Source organism: Setaria viridis, chromosome 1 (assembly GCF_005286985.2).
Source record: "Setaria viridis chromosome 1, Setaria_viridis_v4.0, whole genome shotgun sequence".
Taxonomy (NCBI): Eukaryota; Viridiplantae; Streptophyta; class Magnoliopsida; order Poales; family Poaceae; genus Setaria; species Setaria viridis.
Window position 1 is genome coordinate 15008619 of NC_048263.2, and position 21872 is coordinate 15030490.

General features: G+C 44.0%; 2 protein-coding genes and 1 pseudogene across 2 annotated transcripts; 1 reads left to right on the plus strand and 2 right to left on the minus strand.

Moving 5' to 3' along the window:
* Positions 1 to 821: 821 nt before the first annotated feature.
* Positions 822 to 5267, minus strand: LOC117851545 (uncharacterized). Its single transcript, XM_034733371.2, has 2 exons — positions 4984 to 5267; positions 822 to 1269 (listed from the first exon to the last, which is right to left on the minus strand). The coding sequence occupies exons 1-2, from the start codon at positions 5156 to 5158 to the stop codon at positions 986 to 988; spliced, it is 459 nt and encodes a 152-aa protein (XP_034589262.1). The 5' UTR covers positions 5159 to 5267; the 3' UTR covers positions 822 to 985.
* Positions 5268 to 8404: 3137 nt separating this feature from the next.
* Positions 8405 to 11966, minus strand: LOC117854285 (uncharacterized). Its single transcript, XM_034736589.1, has 3 exons — positions 11284 to 11966; positions 9083 to 9383; positions 8405 to 9001 (listed from the first exon to the last, which is right to left on the minus strand). Exons 1-3 carry the CDS (start codon positions 11964 to 11966, stop codon positions 8405 to 8407), a joined length of 1581 nt encoding a protein of 526 aa, XP_034592480.1.
* Positions 11967 to 18847: 6881 nt separating this feature from the next.
* Positions 18848 to 21160, plus strand: LOC140221611 (uncharacterized; annotated as a pseudogene).
* The last annotated feature ends 712 nt before the right edge of the window (positions 21161 to 21872 follow it).

Below are 21872 nucleotides of genomic sequence, written 5' to 3' on the forward strand. Positions count from 1 at the left end.
TTATATGGTGCCAAGTTGCCAATCTTCCTCCATTTTTAAATAGCAAGATGCTGGGTCGAGATGGACCACAAACATAGACTTTCTTGGGATTTGAACGTTTAGACATTTATTTAAAAGATCGAGATGGACCACCAACATTTTGCTGAAGTAGATGATCAGATGATGGTACACATTACTCACAGCCCCTCCCCTACGCCTGCCGCCTCCGGCCTCGCCTCGCCGCCGGCGTCCCCTACCGCAGCGCCAGCGGCTGCGCCCGCTCGAGCCCTCACTGCCACCACCGCGCCGCCCGCCGGTCCCCACACCATCGGAGCGGGCTCGTCGAAGGAGCAGGAGTGCGCGCCCGCCGCGGAGGAGCCTCGAGAGCCGCCGGCGCCGACTCCCGCACCTCGCCCTTCAATCCCGTAATCGTGCTCCGCCGCTCCCCCCGGCGCCTCCTCGACCAGCTCGTGCAGATCGAGGCCGGCGGCCTCGCCCGCGCCCGCGACAACCCGCCGCCCGCGCCAGGCCGCCGCCCACCGCCCACGCAGGACGCGCTGGCGGCGGTAGGAGAGAGAGGAGGAGAGAGAGGAGGGACAACCAGGGAATAAGTGGAGAGGGGACCATTTTTAACACTTTTGGCATATTTAACACCCCTCCATGTGTTTATGAAAAGAGAGGTGTTAAATTTTAACTCCACTCTTTTAAGACACCTGTTTGGGAGCCAAGGTGTTAAAAAGGTGTTAAAAGGAGTGCTAAACTTTAACACCCCTTCCCAAACAGGCCCATATACTGATTCATGATCATGAAGCATGCGGCATCTGTTTCCTTGCAAGTACAGATAGTAAGACAACACATTCCCATTCACATCTGGAAACTCCAACTTACAACTCAAACCATGTTTACTTACGTTTACTTATAAATGGAACCAAGGTACTAATACATATCCTTCCTGTATGTTCCTATTTTTGCCTTCAAACCAACTGTGATGGTCTGATGGAACTGTTTAACTACAATACAGAGGGGCGTTGACAGGCTTGTAAAGGAATGTCTTGACAGTGTGCGAGTTCCCTGATGGCTTGCTGTAAGTGAACTTCACCCCGGAGTGAGCGTCGCCCCTCCGAGTGCAGTGCTGGTGGAAGCTGCTGATGGGCCTTGCCAAGCATGACTCCCACCGGTCGCTCTCTGGCATCGTCTCAGCAATGGTGTACGTGCCCTTGGAGTTTGTGAAGGCTTGGTAGTTGATAACCTCACCTGATTTTGTGATGCAGAGTACAGCAACCTCGGCCCCTATATGAGACACAAACATGACCAAGACGATCATAAAGGTGTTAGAGCAATTTCAACTCATATATTGAACCGAAAGTCAAGAAAGCACAATGGAATAAATACTGAAATATTCCCTCCGTCCCAAATTACAATTCGTTTTGACTTTTCTAGATACAAAACTTTTGATATGGATCTAGATGTATGTATGCCTAGATACGTAGCAAAAGCTATGTATTTAGAAAAGCCAAAACGAATAGTAATTTGGGACGGAGGAAGTAACTTCAGGGCTTGCACAGTGCTGCCAAGTAAACTAACATGACTTCACAGGGAGATTTTTTCTTTCTTATTTTGAAAGGACTGAAGCGCAGCTCAGTGTTTACTAAACGACCCAACACTCACAGGAAACAGGACTTGGCACTTCCAGCTCTTTATCCAAAATATGAAATCATGCTTGCCACATGTTCTAAAAATCTGCTGTTCGGCATGGCAAACCAAAGACTAACATTCTAGTGTTAACTGGCAACAACAGAATATGTAAACTTCTTAACAGTCATCAAATAATAAGAATAACAGCAGTTCTTATTTTGTGAATAATAAAGTACAAGTTGTCCAACTAAAACAGATATCGTCCAACTCTACAAATATGCCTCTTTTCACAAAACTGAAGATGTCGCCTGAATGTTGTAGTGTTTGCTGCTGATTCTCGGTAGCCACCCGCTCACCCCTCTTTACAAAAATATATATGATGTGCTATTCAAAAAGTCAGTTTTATTTGAGATTTTCATATATATACATAGTTGAGTGCATCCATGAGTTTCTTTTATATTAACAAGAAAAAGATGTGAAGCCTGAATGTTCCATATTGTTTGGTGCTAATTCTCAGCAGCCTACCCCTCTTAACAAAAAAAAAGTATACGATACAATATTCCAAATGACAATTAGTTTTAGGAAAATGCTACACACAACCAGGCCATCCAACCGTACAACCAGCAATGAGCAACTACTGTGCACATGTACTGCAGTGTCACGTATGACTTGATCATATGACAGTCGGATGGCCAGATTGTACGTGTAATAAGTTTTTTTTTAGAAAAATGCTACACATACAACCAGGCCATTCAACCTGAGTTAGTTTTGTTTGAGAATTTGAAGATATATGTGGTTAAAGTGTATCCATGCATTTTGTTTATATTTTCTTGGGTATAATTAACACTTTGTCAGTAAGATATTTCCTCAATAACAATTTTAGTTAGATAACATGTGATTCTATCTAATTTCCATTCATAAAGTTCTTACGTACATGATTCACTAGATTGGACACTTGGACAGTATGGTACTTCCGCACAACTAAAGTTCCTTTTTTGGCACATATTGACAGTAACGGTGCCAAAAATAAAGGCTGAACCAAATGCACTACAGTCAGTGGTATAAGCCTAGCTAGCCTTTTCCACTCTGATTTTCCCTGGACAATCAGAATACAACGAAAAGACAAATCATCCCATGTCTTTTACTACAGTGCGCTTCGTGAAGATATCAGAGTGACCCCCAGTAGGTTCATCAGCCATTCCATTGGTCTGGCAATAAGCAGATCAACAGCTGATATATCCCCACTGAATAGGCAAAGCTAAAGGAAGTATTGTTGGTTGTAAGTTGTTCACTTGCCAAAATAATGATCCATTTTTCGTCCAACTAGGAAAAAGATTGAGAACATTTGGGACAACCAGAGGCAATGAGAACTGCTTAGGAGTATTGAGCTGCGCACACAACACAGCAGAAGATCAGGAGCTTGGAGGATGCGATTAAGGAACCAACATTCACAAAGGCATCCAGAACTGTGCATGTTATGACTGAAAAATTTATCAAGTTCTTAGCGTTCATGTATCTGACTGCTTTCTTTGGTTCATCACTTTGAGATGACCATACCATCTGGTCTTTTAAATGAACTCCCAGTCTGAAGACTAAAACATCAAGGTTGTCAGTGATACTTTGTCTACTGGACAGAGGATTCTTTATTTAAGGGAGAATAGCCAAGGCCAATTGGCTCAGCAATTGAACAGGACAGTGGACGCCGCATAGTGAAGACTTAAGGATCAAGTAATGAACACCTTATGGGACAGTACTGACTCTGTAACAAATAAATATGTTCCAGCAACTCGGAATGGCAGTAGCCACGATGATAAATGACTCAATGTCCAAATGAGCTCATGCTTGAGAAATATAGTACAAAGTACAAAGGAAAGAGTATTCAAATTTGTTTTCATCAAATAATTTTAGTGGCGTTCCCTGGCAAAGCTCATTACCTACATCTCCAATATGAATATGGAAGATAATATATGCCAACACTGCATATATTTGTTATAAGAGTTGCTGTGGGTGATAATACACAAGGGAAAATGAGTGCTGAGTGCTGAAACAAGGAAATGCCTCATAAGGAGCATGATAACAAGCCCAAATATATTCTCTAGTAGACCATCCAAAAAGGAAAAAAATGATAACCATTATGAAGAGATGGCATCATGGTTGTGGTTTAGAACTCAATCCAATATCCAGGTCAAGTATATATGACTTGATTGGCAATTTTGCACAACTAGCTTATTACTATTGTTCGCTATAGAAGATGATTTGGCTTAAAACCAACAAATTAATAGTAAGCAAATTGCTGGAAGCTGGATAATTGTGCTCTACAAAAGGTCCTAAAGTTTCTAAAAAGTTTCCGGATAGTCTGACCAATTTCCCTACGTTATTAAAAAAATAAAAGATTTAACATGGGCAACACAAGTCTATTACATGCATGATATATTCAACCATCCACTCAGCTGTAATAGATGGTTTACATCAGGATCCTTAAGCTCTAATGTGTGGTAACTAACGAAGGCGCAAGAGTGGACGAAGGAGTATTAAAACATAGAGTGCAAGAAAAGATCTATGGAAATTCTAATGTAAGTCACTAACTTGCTTGAGCATATGAGAGTCCATTTAACCTTGAGTATAGCAAGTGACTAACCAGGGTATAAGTAACAACTGGGGCATAAGTTGGATGAGGACATAATTTGTTCCAGACATTGGAAAACATCGGAGCAGTTTAACTTTGATTAACTCATATCATTCTCAAAGCAGTTTCAGATGGGTATTGTACGAATAGGACAGACAAATCCATCAGCCAAATGTCCAGGTGGAATTATCATCAGCATGGAAATTTTCATGTTCACAAACAGCATGACTAGAGTTACACTACTACTGGTAGCTACTAAATTTGCTTTACCACGACCAAGCTTGACGAATCTGTGAGGCATGCACCAATTTACGCATCTATGCTACTCACTGGCTAGAACATGGGGCCTAGCACGTCAGACAACAAATTGACACACCAATTAAGCATCGCTAAACTTATGCCCTATTCGCCAATAGCCCAATTTAATTTCCTGACAAACCAATTGCTTAATAACATAGACTGTAATTCCTCCCGAGCTTAATAGCACAAAACAGTTGCTTATAATAACACAAACACCCTCTTTCTGTACGAATACTCATGGCAGCAACGCAATTCGCTGCTCTCCTCAACGTCTAACAACTTCCTCGAGGTAGCCGGAGGGAAGACATTTTCGAGACCTGAAGTAACTAATCCGAGATCCGCTGGAGCAAACCCATCTCGGGAACCAGAGGCGCTCAGCGCAGAGGACGCTCGGTGAATCCGCACGAGGGGAGAGGAGGTAGGTGCAGGGGGGGCTGACTGACCTTCGAGGGCGTGGTCCTCGGGGCCGATGGCGGCGTCGCCGCAGACGTCGCAGACGACGCGGCCGCGGATCTCCCCCGTCCACGCCTCGGCCGCCGGGGCCGCCGCGAGCAAGACGGCGATAGCGAAACCCAGCTGGAGGAGGAGGGGCCGCCGGCGAGGGAGGGCCGCGGCCATGGTTGGGAGAGGATCGGGTTGGTTGGTGGAATGAAACCAAGCCGTGCCGTGGACTCTCTCTGCGCAACTCTGCCGCGGTAGGTGCGTCGAGCAACTATCGAGCTAGAGGGGAACCGAGCAGGACAGCTGTCTGGCGAAAAGAGTTTACTAATTACTATTCTGTTGGCCCTCATCTCACGATGTTGGCCCAAAATTAAATCCGGCCTATCCATGCAGGCTGATGGGCCGAGCTAAATGACAAACAAGATTGGACCACCAGCGGCCTGGTATCTAATTTCGAAAAGCTTCGTCCCGGCCTACCCGCATCATTGTGTTGTCGTGCATCTCTTACCGGACTTGGTTATGGAAGGACAGAAAAAAGAGGAGAGGTGATGAGCCTGACCAAAGGCTAGAGAAGAAAGCATGCAGAGAAATACAGATTCGAAGAATGCAGAATACTCGAGTTTTTTTTTTTGGCCTGGCCACCTTTTACCTTCCGTCTTGTCGACTGGCATAAAGTGAACACCTTTTCCGAGCCAATGGTGCTAAATTAAACTTGAGTAGTAACCGTAGTTGGTAATAACATAAATCTAATTTTTTGTTAAAAAATGTTGCTCAGCAGTACACCGGTTATACTTAGGTCCGTTTGGTAGAGCTTCGGCTTCTCATAAAACGGCTTCGGCTTCGGCTTCTTCGGTGGAGTGGCTTTTTAGTGAAGTTGAAGCCGTTTTGCAAAACGTTTGGTAAAACAGCTTCTCAATGGCAATATATGTAATTTTATGATCGCTTAGGCCCAGTTTGGTAGAGCTTCGGCTTCTCATAAAATGGCTTCGGCTTCAGCTTCTTCGGTGGAGTGGCTTTTTTAGTGAAGCTAAAGTCGTTTTGCAAAACGTTTGGTAAAACGGCTTCTCAATGGCAATATATGTAATTTTATGATCACTTAATGCTTGGAGAGAGAGGAGAAGCCGGTGAAGCCACTTTTTTTCGGCTTCTCCTCTCTAGTGTAAGCCGTTTTGCAGTTTCTCCCCGGCTTTGGTGGTGAAGCCGTTTTGAAATTCGCCCTTTGGTAGGGCTTCACCAAAAGCCGGTGGAGAAGCACTTTGAGAAGCCCTACCAAACGGGGCCTAAATGCTTGGAGAGAGAGGAGAAGCCGGTGAAGCCATTTTTTCAGCTTGTCCTCTTTAGTGTAAGGACCTGTTTGGTAGGGCTGTGGCTGTGGCTGAAACGGCTGCGGCTGTGGCTGCTCTGGTGAAACAGCTTCTCTGGTGAAGCTGAAGCCATTCTGAAAAGTGTTTGGCAAAACGACTTCTCCTGTATTTTTAGGAATGGCTTTGATAAATCAAATGTCATAGATGCCCTTAACTATATGGATTTTTTTTAATAGATGAAAATAGATACTCACGGTTCATAAATAGATTACTAGCGAATGCTAAGCTGATGTCGCATCCAGGTTAGAAATATTTGAATTCAGCTGATATTTGCATATTTGACCGTGAGTACGGGGATCGAGTTTCTTTCGGACCGAACTGGAGCTGATGTACTCATGGTTCAGTTTCTAACCTCAAAAAGGAATTGAATATTTGAATCACAGAAACATAAAAGCTGAATATTTGAAACAAGATTTTTTAATTTTTCTTTTCCTTAATGTGATCCACGCCCTTCCATTCAACCATATAAGCTAAAAGCTAATAATAGCTACGATCCTTACATAGCATGCAACCATATAAGCTAACTGACATACTCAAGATGATCTAGAAAGGAAGATTGCTCTAGCAAGATCATCTCGGAATTTATCCATGGTCCGATCATCTGTTTCCATGTTGGATGTATCTCCAGCATCTTGAGAGACATAGTGCTTCCTATATCTTGAAGGTATAGTGGGCATATAATCGAGATTCCGATCGCATTTGCGGAAATCCTTATCTTGTGTGTGGTTTTCACGAATGAAGTTATGGAGACATATGGTTGCGGCAACTATCATCATTTGCTTCTCCATTGGGTAACTCGGCATCTTGAGAAGGATTCTCCGCTTCATTTTCCACACACCAAAAGAGCGCTCTACCACATTGCGAATACTTGAATGCAAATGGTTAAAATGTTCTTGCTCACCATTTGGAGCAGGACCTCTCCTCCAATCTGGCACATGATACCTTTCACCCTTGTATGGTGCCAAGTATCCAGGTCTATTTGGGTACCCGGCATCAACCATATAATACTTTCCTAAATACACATGTAAAAAAATGAAGGTTGTGAGCCACGTGCATTCATGTATAGACATGAGAAAAGATAAGGTACGTGATCCGACATACCTAGAGGGGGGTGTGGAAAGGTAGAGTGATCATGTCGAAGTGCATGGAAGAGAACATTAGTATCATGCATAGACCCGGGCTGACCAATAGACGCATAAGTGAACCTCATGTCGAAATCAACAATACCAAGAACATTTTGTGTCGCTTTGCCACTCCGACCAATGTACCTAATCTGGTCCTCAGGACGTGGTGTCGCTGAAATGTGAGTGCCATCCAAAGCTCCAATGCAATCTTTAAAGTGTGGCATCATCCTACGATCATTACTAATCCTAGGATGTGTAGTAGAGAAATTAGGGTCAATTGGCTTTATGTAGTCTGCACTCATAGCCACCATACATATCAATACCTCCTCAAATTTTCTACTAATTGTTTTTGCAGAGTGCTTGAATATACCATGTACACCACTGGTAGAAGTACCATGCCCACACACAAGTAGGAAAATAGCCAATGATTCCATAGAACTCATATGAAGAGATGATTTTAGTCCATAGTTACCCACTAACAGATCATGCAACTTGTAAAATAGAGATGCATTCATTCGGAATTGCTTATGACTTTCACCTGGAGTGTTCAGCTTCTCCATTGTCCAACCGAATCCACTTTGAGCCGGAATTCTAACATCATTCTTGTCATGGTAAGTCATGAAGTACTTGCAAGAAATAAGAGCAGTGGCAAATTGACAATTTTGAGCAGACCACAACAATCCTAGAGTGTTTTTAACCCATTCATCATGATCAGACATCTCATCATCAGAAGATTCAGATCTGTTCATGATATAAATAACACTCATGAATTACAAAGTAGAATATAGATTCAAAGTAGCATACATAAGATTCAAAGTAACAACACTCAAACTACTTAGGCATATATAGAATATAGATTCAAAGTAGCATACATAAGCATACATATTTCAGAGTAGCATAGAAATAGAAATAGAATCCAATCTAAAGGATACAAACTACTTAGGCACATCATTTCTAGTCATCCATTCATACTTCCTCTTCAGCCAATCAAACCTCTCCTCAGGTGTATCCAAAGTCATAAACATCTCTCGTTCAGCCCTCTTGGTAAAAACTAGAGATGCAACAAAATGTTCATTCGTCGAGGGAAGAGCCCCACAATTCTTGACCAAAGCCATGACATCCTGGATGGAACAACCAGATGTATCCTCCCTCCTTGCAATAGATTCACAAGATGCAGTTGTCCTCTCATTCATCTCCACAATCTTGCCCATTTGTTCCTGAAACCAATGCCCTGTACTTGTCTTGGGTTTCTTTCCCTTGATGTTACTAGCCCCTCGACCTCTCTTTGAACCATGCACACTCCTAGGTGTCACCTCCTCCGGCTCGCTGTCCGAATCCACTTTGTCTGCTTCATCTTCATCATCAATAGGAATTGGAGAGCTTTCACGAGACAAGTTTGCTGAAGAAGGTGCTATACCACTAGAAGCGGACCAATGTTCATCACCAGTATTTCTGAGGTCTTCAAACATAATGCTTAGCTGTTCTTCATTTTGTAGTCCTTTCAGCTTGAATCTGGTAGAGCCCTTTATATCCTGAAATGCAATAGTTAGATATTAATATTTTTACATATTGTAAAATGAAAAATTTGAAACAACTGCAACTTGTCTACTTACTTTTGCTGTTTTCTTCCACCATGCCTCTGACATTACAATATTCTTCCCAGTTTCATCCCATCCAATCCCAGTCTCCTTATTTTTCAACTGCTTCCAAATACCATAATCTTGCTTCGACTTATCCCATTTATTCTTGAATTGCTTTCTAGTGTACTCAATCCCAGTCCTCTCTTTAAACCTTGCTATCACATTCTTGTACCCGGTCTTACTCAAATGAGTACTTGATCTATTTCCTTTTAAAACTTCATCAGCAAAAATCTCACAAACTATCCTATTGTTCTCATCACACCAATCAGCCAAGCTGTTGCCAACAAAATCAGTTTGATAAGGGAAAGTTCAGGCTATATGTAGCAGTGGCAGTGGCAGTGGTGCCCATTTATAGTTAGCAGGAATAGTAGGATATATTCAGAAACTATATATGGCAGTAATTTATATTCAGGATCAGAACAAAAACAGTAGCAGTGGAACAGTAGGATATAGTTAGCAGGAACAGTAGGATTTATAGTTCTGGAACTATCCTAGCACTGAAACAGTAGCACTTGCCCTGCTTGCATCAATATCCTAGCACAAAATGCTGGTAAACCAACATTGGCACCATCAGTCATGAAACTAGTAAAGGTTCCTTATACTAGCAGAAGATTGAGAAGGTACCAACAAAATGCTGTAAAGAGGCATCTTATGCATGACCAAACATAGTATAATGTTCCTGAAACAAGATGCTTAGAAGGCATCTTGTTTTAAAGAGGCATCACACCAATCAGCCAAGCCCTGCTTGCTTAGAAGGCATCTTATGCCGAGAAACACACAAGTAGGAAGGAGGTCAATATGATTATGTGAACCACAACAAAAGGACAGTTCACTGAAACCTGAATCTAAACAAAATCAACAAAATTTAACTGCTGGGGGTACTCCAACGCCAATGACTTCTATGACTGTATCTGAATTAAGTGAAAATTTATGAAGAAACAATTGGCAAACATTTTTAGCCTGACGCAATAGAGATTTTCAGTACCAAAATGTGCTCCTACTGCAAAAGAAAGGATTGATGTTGAGTCGCGACCGACCATCAGGATGTGTTTACTTCAATTTTTCAACAGATTATACTGTACAGTATTCAGTGAACGGAACAGACACAAAGCAACCGACCAGTGGGTGCAGCATGGGTGAGTCAGGTAGACCAATGCTCAAAGTAACAAAGCTGGACACTGGTGCATCTAGAAAAGAGTTGGGCTACGTATAAGCAAAGCAGCTTCGGCACCAAATATGACCAGACCAGCAATCAACAAAGCAAAGCAGGGAAGAAGCATCATCAAGCACAAGGCAGCAGAAAGCAAATAACATCATCAGTACTCCAATTAAAGCATAGGCACAAGCACCACATGTACAAGAATCGGACAGCCAGTCCCCTAGTTTCCTGGAACAGGGTCCAGCCCGTCGTAGTAAAGAATGATCAGTGCCCTAACAAAACCAACAAAAATTGATCTTTGGTCAAAACTGATCTTGAACAAGCAAAGAATGATCTTCCAATTTTGTTTGGAAACCTAAATCCAAACAAAACCAGTTGAATTTAACTACTGGGGGTACTACTCCAACGCCTGTGCCTACTATGACTGTGTCTGAATTTTTAGCCTAACACAATAGAGCTTTCCAGTACCGAAATGTGCTGCTACTGCAAAATAAATTGGAAATATGGAAATGGTGCATTCTTGAGCAGAACGCCATAGGGGTCATTCAGAGCTCATCCCCTACTGAAATATGGAAATGTCTCACTGGCATGATGGGAGTAGAAGATCAGATTCAAGAGAATCATATACTAGTCTTCAGATAACAGTACAAGTCATATAACAGTACAAGTCATTTTTAGCCTAACTGGCATGATGGCAGAGAAGTCATGAAACTGAACATTGAGAAGGCACATTCCCCTACTTCTGCTTCAGACTAGTAAATTGGCAAATGTAACAATACTAATTGGAAACAAGGAACCATATCATGGGCAATGGCTACTGTGGAATTTGAGCCAGAATTTGAACCATATCAGTAACAATACTACTGTGGAAACAAGGAACCAGAATTTGAGCCATCTCTTACAAAATTTGAGCAATGGGCAATGGCTACTGTGGAACCATATCATGGTGTTACCATGATACCAGTATCACCATTGAAAACAAGGAAATCACTTTAATTGGATCATATGTTCTTACCTTGGATCGGTGAGGTCGACGTCCACAGATGCAGGAGCAGTAGCTGTCCTAGCCGCCGGTGGTGGCCTAGGTGCGCGGGTACCTCGCCGACGAGTTGAGGAGCTCCGAACTGGACCAGAGGTGACCCGAACCGGCAGCCGCTCATCATTACCTCCAACCTCCTGTGAAGCTGTCTCCTGTGAAGCGAGTTGAGGATCGGCACGGAGCCAATCCGGCCCTAGAGCCGCCGCCGCTGCTCCGGCCCACCACTCCAGCCATCCTCCGGGCATGCCTGTGCTTGCAGGCATGGCGGCGTTGGGGATGCCGGAGGCCTGTGAAGCTGATGGCCCCGTGCTGGGGACGCCGGGCCATGCGCCGGGGATGCCGGGCCACGCGTCGGCGGCCAGGCCCGCCGCGGCTGGGATGGCCGGTTGCTGCGCCGGTGGCTGGCCCGCCGCGGTTGCTGCGCCTCCAGGCCATGCGCCCGCCAACATGCCGGGAGGCACTCCCGCGGCGGCCAGGAGGGCACCCAGGGGACCCGTCGGCGGGCCTCCCGGCCACACGAACGGGGCGCCGCCAGCCCCTCCGCCGGACACATACGGCGCGCCGTTGGCCCCTCCGCTTGGCGCATCCTGGAGCCCACCACCGGATCTACCCCTTTCGACCGCCGGATTCAAGTTTCCCGCCGCCGGAGCCGCATCCATGCCGGCCGCCGCCACCAGACCAGACCGGCGGCTGCCCCTCCGCTACCAGAAGAAGAAAGAAAGGAACGGTTCACAGAGGAACAGCTCGAGAGGGAGGAAAAGGAGGCGGTGGCAATTCGATGTAATTTCGGCGAAGTGGAAGGGTAATTTGGTAACATGGGGGGCGCGGATGGAGGGGAAGCCGCGGGGAGCTGGTTTTTTGGGCTTCTCCTCCCCAGTACAAATTGGAAAACGGCTTCACGGGTGCTTCGCGAGAGAAGCCGTTTTTTGGAAGGGCGTTTGGTACGGCTTCTCCAGAAGCCGCTCGAGAAGCCGTCCAATAAGCCCTACCAAACAGGCCCTAAGCCGTTTTGCGGCTTCTCCTCGGCTTTGGTGGTGAAACTGTTTTGAAATTGGTCCTTTGGTAGGGCTTCACCAAAAGCCTGTGGAGAAGCACTTTGAGAAGCCCTACCAAATGGGGCCTCAACTTTGCTACTTCCACACATAATTTAAGATGTAGCTAACTGTGTACGTGACTACCACTGCTAGGGAATGCGCTATCGGTATCGGTTGGGAAATCCCCTTTAGTATCGATTTCGCAACCAGTACTACTGGTTCCGTACTAAGGGGGGCCTTTAGTACCCGTTGAAATAACCGGTACTAAAAGAGTATTAAAAAAATTAAAAAAGCAATCCCTCTACCGGTCCCCGCCCCCCCACCCGCCCTCCTAGGGCCCCGCCGCTCCCACCCGGCACTGCTGCCCTCCGCCCGCCCTTCGCCCCATCGTCCGCCCCCACCCGACCCCGCTACCCTCTGCCCCGCCACCCTCCACCCCGCATCCGCCTCCACCTCGCCGTCCTCCGCCCACCCACCCTCCACCTGCCGCCCTCGGCCTTCCCGCCTTCACCCCCTCCCTCCCACGGCCGCTGCTCCCGCCGCCCGCCACCGCTCCCGCCGCTCGCCATCGCCGCTGCCGCCTCACCTCGCCCCGCGCGCTGCTCCTCACTGCCGGTGAGGGGCGAGCGGAGGGGGAAGGGGAGGAGAGGTAGAGGAGGAGAGGAAGTACAAGGGTGGGAGAGAGGAGATTGAGAGATATAGAGAAGCAGACAGACGGGAGAGAGAGGAAGTGTGAGGCAGACGGGAGCTTTAGGATAAGAAGCGCTGGGGGATGGATCGGATAAGATGTGGCTGAGAGAGAGAGGTGGGGGGGGAGGGGGTGGATGGGAGCTTTAGTACCGGGTGGGAGCTCCACTCGGTACTAAAGGGTTATCGGGTGGGAGCCCTTAGTACCGGGTGGAGGCTCCACCCGGTATTAAAGGAGGTCACGGGGGCCATCTCGGGAACTATCCGTTAGGCCCGGTACTAATACTCACATTAGTACTGGGTCAAAATACAACTAGTACTGAGTCTCGGGACGAATCAGTTTTCCAGTAGTGTACGTCTCTGTAATGCGATTCCTCACACGTACCAAAGCTCAAGCTCAGTTAGCAGCACTTCCACACATAATTTAAGATGTAGGAGTATATTCTTTGTACTTGACCAGCAAGAAGTCTATCTCATGCAGTATAAATATAATACAGTATTAAAGCTCTGGCTTCAGAGCTCTCTCATGAATCGTGGCCCCACGCACTATTCATATGGGACCCACGTACTGGTCAGGTGGAGCCCATGTGGGACCCGCACACTATTCAATGGGACCACGTGGGATCCATGTACTATTCGGATGGGACCTACATACTATTCAGATAGGACCCACGATTCTATTGAGTGGGTTCCATGATCAAAAAATTAATATGTTTTACCCATTCAGCAAATAAAGAAGGTCTCAAGTTACTATAACGCACTTAATAAAGACTGACAGTCGGGTCTCATATTGGGTCTCATATTGTAACAGCACCATACTACTGGAAAACCCACCTTTAGTCCAGGTTGGATAGGATCATAGATCCCGAAAATCCAACCGGGACTAAGTTTTCGAGACAAAAGGGGTCCTTTAGTCCCGGATCATTCGCCCTAGTCAATTATCATAAAATAATGATACAACATAGCAGAATGTTCGCCCTACAAGTCATCTCTGTACATAACTCAATTTTCTACGAAGTTTATCGAGAGTCACCTCCACATATCCAGTATCAAAAAATAATGGTACAACAGAAGATCTTCGAGTCCACATATTCGGGCTGAATATCATAAAGGAAAAAATAATTGTCCAAACGTCTTTTGAAGCAAGTGCCACATTCTCATAATAGAAATATGGTGGCACACACACAATAGCCCGTCCAGGCAAAAAGATCTGTTCACTTAACATGTTTTATGGTGGCAAGCCAAAACCATCCAAAAGCCGCTAGGTCAAGGTCAGTGAACAGATGTCTGCCTGAAGAGGATATTGCGCCAACATACTTCTATTATGAGAATTAGGCTCCAAAAGGCGTTTGGAATACTATTTCAAGATTCTTTTATGATATTCAACCCGAGTTTGTGGATTCGAATCTCTTCTGTTCTACCATTATTTTCTGGTACTGGAGGAGCGGATGTGACTCTCCGTAGACTTCGTAGAAAGTTGAGTTATGTGCAAAGAAAAGTGTAAACACATTTATGCTATGTGCAGACATTGTTCTCTGGAATTTGAGGAGCGGAGGTGGTACATCCGTTGCCAGTCCATCTGCATCGTATTACGTGGAAAATGAACATACCATTTTGTATTACATAAAGAACTTGATCAATATTAGGTAGGGGAAAATATAGAGTAAGTGTGTTTATAATATTTAGTCCTTGCAATAAACATGAGATAAATAAATTATTGGTCAAAGAAATACAATTATTGTTAAATTACATTGACATGAAAATTGTAGCAATGACCAAATTCTATTTCTTACACCTACAATTTATTTACCTTAATTTTATTGCAATGACTAAATATTAAAACACATTTACTCTATTTTTTTCCCGTACCTAATATTGATCAAGTTTTTTTAACTGATACGAATAGTATATAACAAGCAAGCTATCTATCAAATTCTAGCTCAAAAATATGCATAAATAAAAATCCTATCCATTTTCCCTCGTTCTAAAAAACTTTTTTTCTCAATCTCTTAAGCATAAAACGAAGCATAATAACAATAAATGAAGGTAGGATGAAATAGCTAACCTTTACAACACTTTGGATGAATGCTTTTGTCCCGGTTGGAAATTCCAACCGGAACAAAAGTTCCCTTATCCCGGTTGGAATTACCAACCGGTACCGAGGAGGGGGGACGCTTTTGTATTTCCAACCAGAACAAAAACCCCCTTGTCCTGGTTGGAATTACCAACCGGTACGGGGGAGCTTTTGTCCCGGTTGGAATTGAATTTCCAACCGGGACAAAAGGGGAGGCGTCGGTGCGGTATTTTCTAGTCGTTACAACTGGGACTAGGGGGGCTTTAGTTCCGGTTGGTCTTTACAACCGGAACTAAAGCCAACCGGGACTAAAGCCCCACGTTGGTGCCTCATTTTTGACCTAGGACTAAATGCAATTTAGTCCTAAGTTCAAAGTCAACCGGGACAAAAATTCCTGGATGGAAGGTCAGTTCTCTAGTAGTGAAGTGTTTATCTCTGTGTTCCCCACGGTTCTATTGAACGGATGCCATGAGTAAAAAAAATAATATTTTTTCCGTTCGTTGAGCAGAAAAGACCTCAAGTTACTACGAATTTAACACAGATGTTATGTCCCCAACGTACTGCTCTCCGTACGTAAACTGAAGTTAAGACTTCACGACAATAATTCGGAACGGGCGCACGCGCCGATCCGGCTAGTATATAATAATAATAACGAGATGCGCTGAACCATGCGAATGTACGTTCCACACTTGACACTTCCACTTGGTCATGCAGCTTAGTGTGAACAGAATCCAGTCCAACGATATTCCATTCCCCTTCTAGCCCTTGTTTACTTCCCTTCAAACTCCCAACTTTGATACTATGCAAAAAGAAGATTCCCCATCACATCAAACTTGCGGTATATGCATGGAGTACTAAATGTATACGAAATCAAAAACTAATTGCACAGTTTTGTTGTACTTTGCGAGACGAATCTTTTGAGCCTAATTAGTCAATATTTGGACAATAATTCACAAATACAAACGAAACGCTACAGTGTCGCATTTATGACAGAATGCTAATTTTGCCACTCCCAAATTGGCAAGTAAACAAGGCCCTACGTACCTACGCACCTTCAGTGCCCAACAGTCCATTATTTGACGACGAGAGCGATCAAGAACCGCCGTCAGCACCAAGCACCAGCACTAAAATACCATTCTTTGGAATGTTCTTGTCGCCTGGTACGTGGTCTGCCTTCCCCAGCTCTGCATGCTTACAAATTGTCATCGCCGACATCAGACTTACCAAGCTAGCTGCTACACTGCAGCCATGAATTATGTTCCTTCCGTTACAAATTGTAGTTCGTTTTGATTTTTAAATATACACTATATCTAGATGAATAATAATTACCAAGCTAGCTGCTACACTGCAGCCATGAATTATGTTCCCTCTGTTTCAAATTACAGTTCGTTTTGACTTTTAAATATACACTATATCTAGATGCATAATAATATCTATAAATTTGAAAGAGGTAAAACAGCCTATAATTTGGAATGGAGGGAGTATGATAGTGCATATGTACGATATGAATTTATAGATTGATGATGTGACGCACTCACTCCGCTGGGAAAATGCAAAGTTCTATTTTTTTACCCTAGGTCAAACTATATTAAATTGAACGAGATTTATAGAGAGTAATATCAACAATTATAACACTAAGTAGGTATATAGCGAAAATATATTTCGTGATAAATATAATAATACTTAATTATTTAGTGTCGTAGATGTTGATGCTCCTCTCTATTAAACTTTGTCCAAGTATAAAAAACTTTGTCCAAGTATAAAGATACACTACAAGAAATATGTGATGAGGACATCCCTTCCAATGATACAACCACGCCTACTACGCAGCAAGGACCAATGACAAGAGCCCGTGCACGAGAGCTAAATTATCAGGTTAACTCGTTCCTCGCTGTCCATAAACCCTCATCTCAGAATTGGATGCTACTAAGTCATTGTGATGATTTTATTATTATTAGGAATGATGGAGAGGAGCCTAATGGATCAACCAATCAGTTTGGGCATCAAGATCACACAATAAGAAAGCACAAGATCGGACATCAAGTTCAGACTTCAAGTTCGTACAGCCAGGCAACATCAAATTGACGTGGCAATATTTCTCAACTCCGGATGTTGTTTGAGGAATATGAGTACTCATTGGAAAGATTTTGAAGTCTACTTTCAGATGGATCCAACCTCATGACGAAATTCCACCGGAGCTGAGCATAATTGACAAAGAGACGTTCGGCCTTCCAGTCTTGGGCTGAACCCTTATATCTCGTGCAGCCCACTAGGGGCCCTTTCCAGCTTAGGGTTTATACCCTCCCACGCCTCCTTGTTGTTGCCCATGTATAAATACATCTAGCAGCCACCAGGATGAACTTGGGTTTTGTTTAGATGCAAGTTTAGCTACTGCTACTTTCCTGGTGAACGCGTGTGTCGACTAGACCACCCGATTTGCTTGATTCAAGACCCCAACTCGTGATTCAGGTTTCATTTGGTTCAGATCCGTGGGTTTATTTGCTTGTTCATCTTGTTCTTGTTTGTTCTCGATTGCTAGCAGGTTCAAGGATGTTCTTAGCTTGGCAAGAACAGCCAACATCGGAATCGGTGTATCTGTTGCTAAGGCGCAGCATCCTGTGATTGTTGTAGTCGGACAGCCAACGTTGATTCCACCCCCAAATCAAAGTTACTCCTCCTCTCATCGAAATATTGGGAACAACCCCTGCCATATCATGTGGTAATCAGAGCAAGGTTAATCGGTGAGAGTAACTACCCATTCTTTACTTTACCTACAGTCCAAAAAAACCAAAAGAATAGATAGGCTAGATCTGAAATCCCAAAAGGAGACTAGTTTGAGCCCTTGCTGTTCTACCTAGTTCTTGGCTTGTTGAGTTTGTGGTTGCATCGTGGTTTCAATTGCTGGTTCTTAAGTTCTAATCCATTAGAGTTTTGAGTTCTTGTCACATTTTTGTCACCATTAGATTCGCTGCCACTTTCCCCCCACCTTTTCATGCCACTACATTTTCCCACTATTTTCGCAATCCCTACTTCCAGATCTGCACGAGAAGAAATTAGCTCTATTTCTTGCATCCGATCTCCAATTCAAGTGTTTAGATACATTCTGGAAAGGTTACTTTGTGCTCTTTCATGGAAAATTAACCTTGCCACCAAATTCTTTCTGAGCACCTTGCAATCACTATGGAGATTTCCGCATATCTGCTGTGTAATCTGTGCATCTAAAAGCATGAAGGGCTATGTGAAGTAATTGTTTTGTTTGATTGTGCCAAACATAACTTTTGAGGCCCCTGAAAAGAATAGAAAAAAGACAAAAAAAAACAAAGGAAGAAACAAGAAGGAAAAGAAGCAAGGAAGACAAAGAGTTCTTGTTGCTACATTACTCTCTTTGTATGCCTTGTTTGCCGCTGTTGGGTGACTACGTTTGTGTCTAGGCTCACGTCTCTAATATGGTTTAGCCTAGGACCAGCACAGTACCATTGTGAACATTTATTCAACTTGCTTTGGCTAACGTGGTTCTAGATGTTCCTTGATTTTTTTTCTTGCAGCCACCTATAGCTCCACAAATTATCTACTACGTCACAGGGCTGTGCTTGTGTAACATTTTGTGCTGTTCTTACCGGCTGCCAACACCAACTTCCTAGCGTGGTAAGAACATGTAAGAACTTGATGGAACAAGATTGAGAGAATGGAGTTTGCTATCACCTAGTTCCACTAGTTGGTAGGACATTTTTTCCCTTGTCTAACCATGGCAGGAAATGAGGATGATGGACGAGTTCATTCACCTCGAACAAGGGGCTTCATTCAACACTTTGAATGCCAAGTAAGGGTGCATGCTGAACACCTTGATGAGGATCTTTGAGTTACCAACGAACGCCTTGGCCAATTGGAGGCCATGCAGATCAACACCAACACCAAGCTGACCTCAATGGCGAACACGCTTGGGGCTCTTAACACCTCTCTTGTAGGCATTTTGGCGCGTTTGGATAGGATGGACCAGGAGAGTCGTGATGGTTCGGGACGACGCAACAACAACAACACTGAGGGTATCATTGCTGGGCAAGATGAGGAAGAATAGTCAGCTGACACGGAGCTTGATGGGGAGGTAAATGGCCAACATAACCAGCAGCAGCGCCGCCGTCAACATGGTGGACGTGCTCATCAACCAAGACATGAGGTACGCGACAATGATGATTCTTTAGGGAAGATTAAATTTAGCATGCCCTCTTTTGATGGAAAATATGACCCCAATGCATATCTCACTTGGGAGCTAGCTGTTGATAAAAAATTTGCATATCATGATTTTTCTGAAAACAAACGTATTAGGGCTGCTACTAGTGAGTTTACTGATTTTGCTTCTATTTGGTGGAACAAATATGTGCGTAGCCACCCAAACAACACTCCACAAACTTGGGATGCTATGAAAAGAGTTATGCGAGCTAGATTTGTTCCCTCTTATCATGCACGTGATCTTTTGCATAAGCTTCAGCTTTTGAGACAGGGAAACAAATCTGTAGAAGAGTACTATCAAGATTTGCAAACAGGGATGCTTCGTTGTGGTTTGGTAGAAAATGAGGATGCAGCTATGGCTAGGTTTATGGGTGGGCTGAATCAGGAAATTCAGGATATTTTGGCTTACAAAGAATACAATTCGATCACTCGTTTGTTTCATCTTGCTTGTAAAGCTGAAAGGGAAGTACAGGAACGGAGAGCTAGCATGAGAACTAACATTTCTGCAAGTCGTGCTACCTCTTGGACGCCATCCAACCCCGTTGCCCAACTGTACCGAGTCGCTGCCCCATCTTCATCAAGCAGCAAACCACAACCTTTGACAACGAACTCCTCACCATGCCCTCCTGAACCCACAAAGGTGGCAGCTGCTGCACCAACCAAGAGTTCATCCTCAATTGCATCCTCGGGGCGAATGAGAGACATTTAATGGCTCCGCTGCAAAGGTTACGGTCATGTGCGCAAGGACTGCCCAAGCGCACGCGTGCTAGTTGTGCATCCTAATGGTGAGTATTCCTCTGCTAGTGATTTAGATGAAGAAACATATGCTTTACTTGCAGCTAACAATGTAGGGGAAGATGAGGAGCACAACAAAAATGAGGAGCACATTGGAACGGAACATGCTGAAAACTATGAGAGCCTTGTGGTGCAGCGAGCATTGAGTGCACAAATGGAGAAGGCTGAACAAAATCAGTGCCACACTTTGTTTCAAACCAAGTGTGTGATCAAGGAGCATTCTTGCCGAGTCATCATTGATGGAGGGAGCTGCAACAACTTGGCAAGTGCTGAAATGGTGGAGAAGCTTGCATTGTGCACCCAGCCACATCCACAATCTTACTACATTCAATGGCTAAACAGTAGCGGTAAGGTAAAGGTAACACGGTTGGTGAGAGTTAATTTTGCTATTGGTTCTTATGATGATTCTATTGACTGTGATGTTGTACCCATGCAAGCATGCTCTATGTTGTTAGGAAGACCATGGCAGTTTGACATTGATTCTTTGCATCATGGTAAAACAAATCAATACTCTTTTATGCATAATGACAAGAAACTTGTTTTGCATCCAATGTCTCCTAAAGCTATTTTGAAAGATGAACTTGCTAGAGCTAGTAAAGTAATGAATCAGGAGCATGCTAATAGTGAAAATCAGATTGTAGCACATGAACTTGAAAAGCACACAAAGAAGAATACTAAATCTGCCCATAATAATAAAAATGAGATCAAGCTGAAAGGGTCATATTTCATTGCAACCAAATCTGATTTGGATGAGATTGATGCTAATGCTGCTGTTTGCTATGCTTTGATTTGCAAACAAACTTTGTTTTCACTTGAGGAGATACCTTCTTCTTTGCCTCCTGTAGTTACTAACCTTTTGCAGGAGTATGCGTACATTTTTCCAAACGAGGTGCCACCAGGGCTGCCACCAACCCGTGGGATTGAGCACCAGATTGACCTTATTCCCGAAGCCTCATTGCCCAACCGTGCGCCATACAGGACCAACCCCGAGGAAACTAAAGAGATTCAGCGCCAAGTGCAAGAATTGCTCGATTAAGGTTATGTGCGTGAGTCTCTTAGCCCTTGCGTTGTTCTTGTTCATTTGGTTCCTAAGAAAGATGGATCCTGGGGCATGTGTGTAGATTGCCGAGCGATTAATAACATTACAATCAGATATCATCATCCTATTCCTAGGCTAGATGATACGCTTGATGAGTTAAGTGGCTCCATTGTGTTCTCAAAAATTGATTTGCGTAGTGGTTACCACCAGATTCGCATGAAGCTAGGAGATGAATGGAAAACAGCGTTTAAAACTAAATTCGGTCTATACGAGTGGTTAGTTATGCCTTTTGGCCTCACTAATGCACCCAACACTTTCATGAGACTAATGAATGAAGTTTTATGCGCTTTCATTGGCAGATTTGTTGTGGTATATTTTGATGACATCTTGATATACAACAGATCACTTGAGGAACATCTTGATCATTTGCGTGATGTTTTTAATGCTCTAAGCGATGCACGTTTGTTTGGTAACCTTGAGAAGTGCACCTTTTGCACGGATCGAGTCTCTTTTCTTGGCTATGTTGTGATCCCACAGGGAATTGAAGTTGATCAAGCTAAGGTTGAAGCAATACATAGTTGGCCAGTTCCCACAACGGTCACACAAGTGAGAAGCTTTCTCGGGCTTGCTGGATTCTATCGCCATTTTGTGAGGGATTTCAGCACCATTGCATCCCCATTGCACGGACTCACCAAGAAGGGCGTTACGT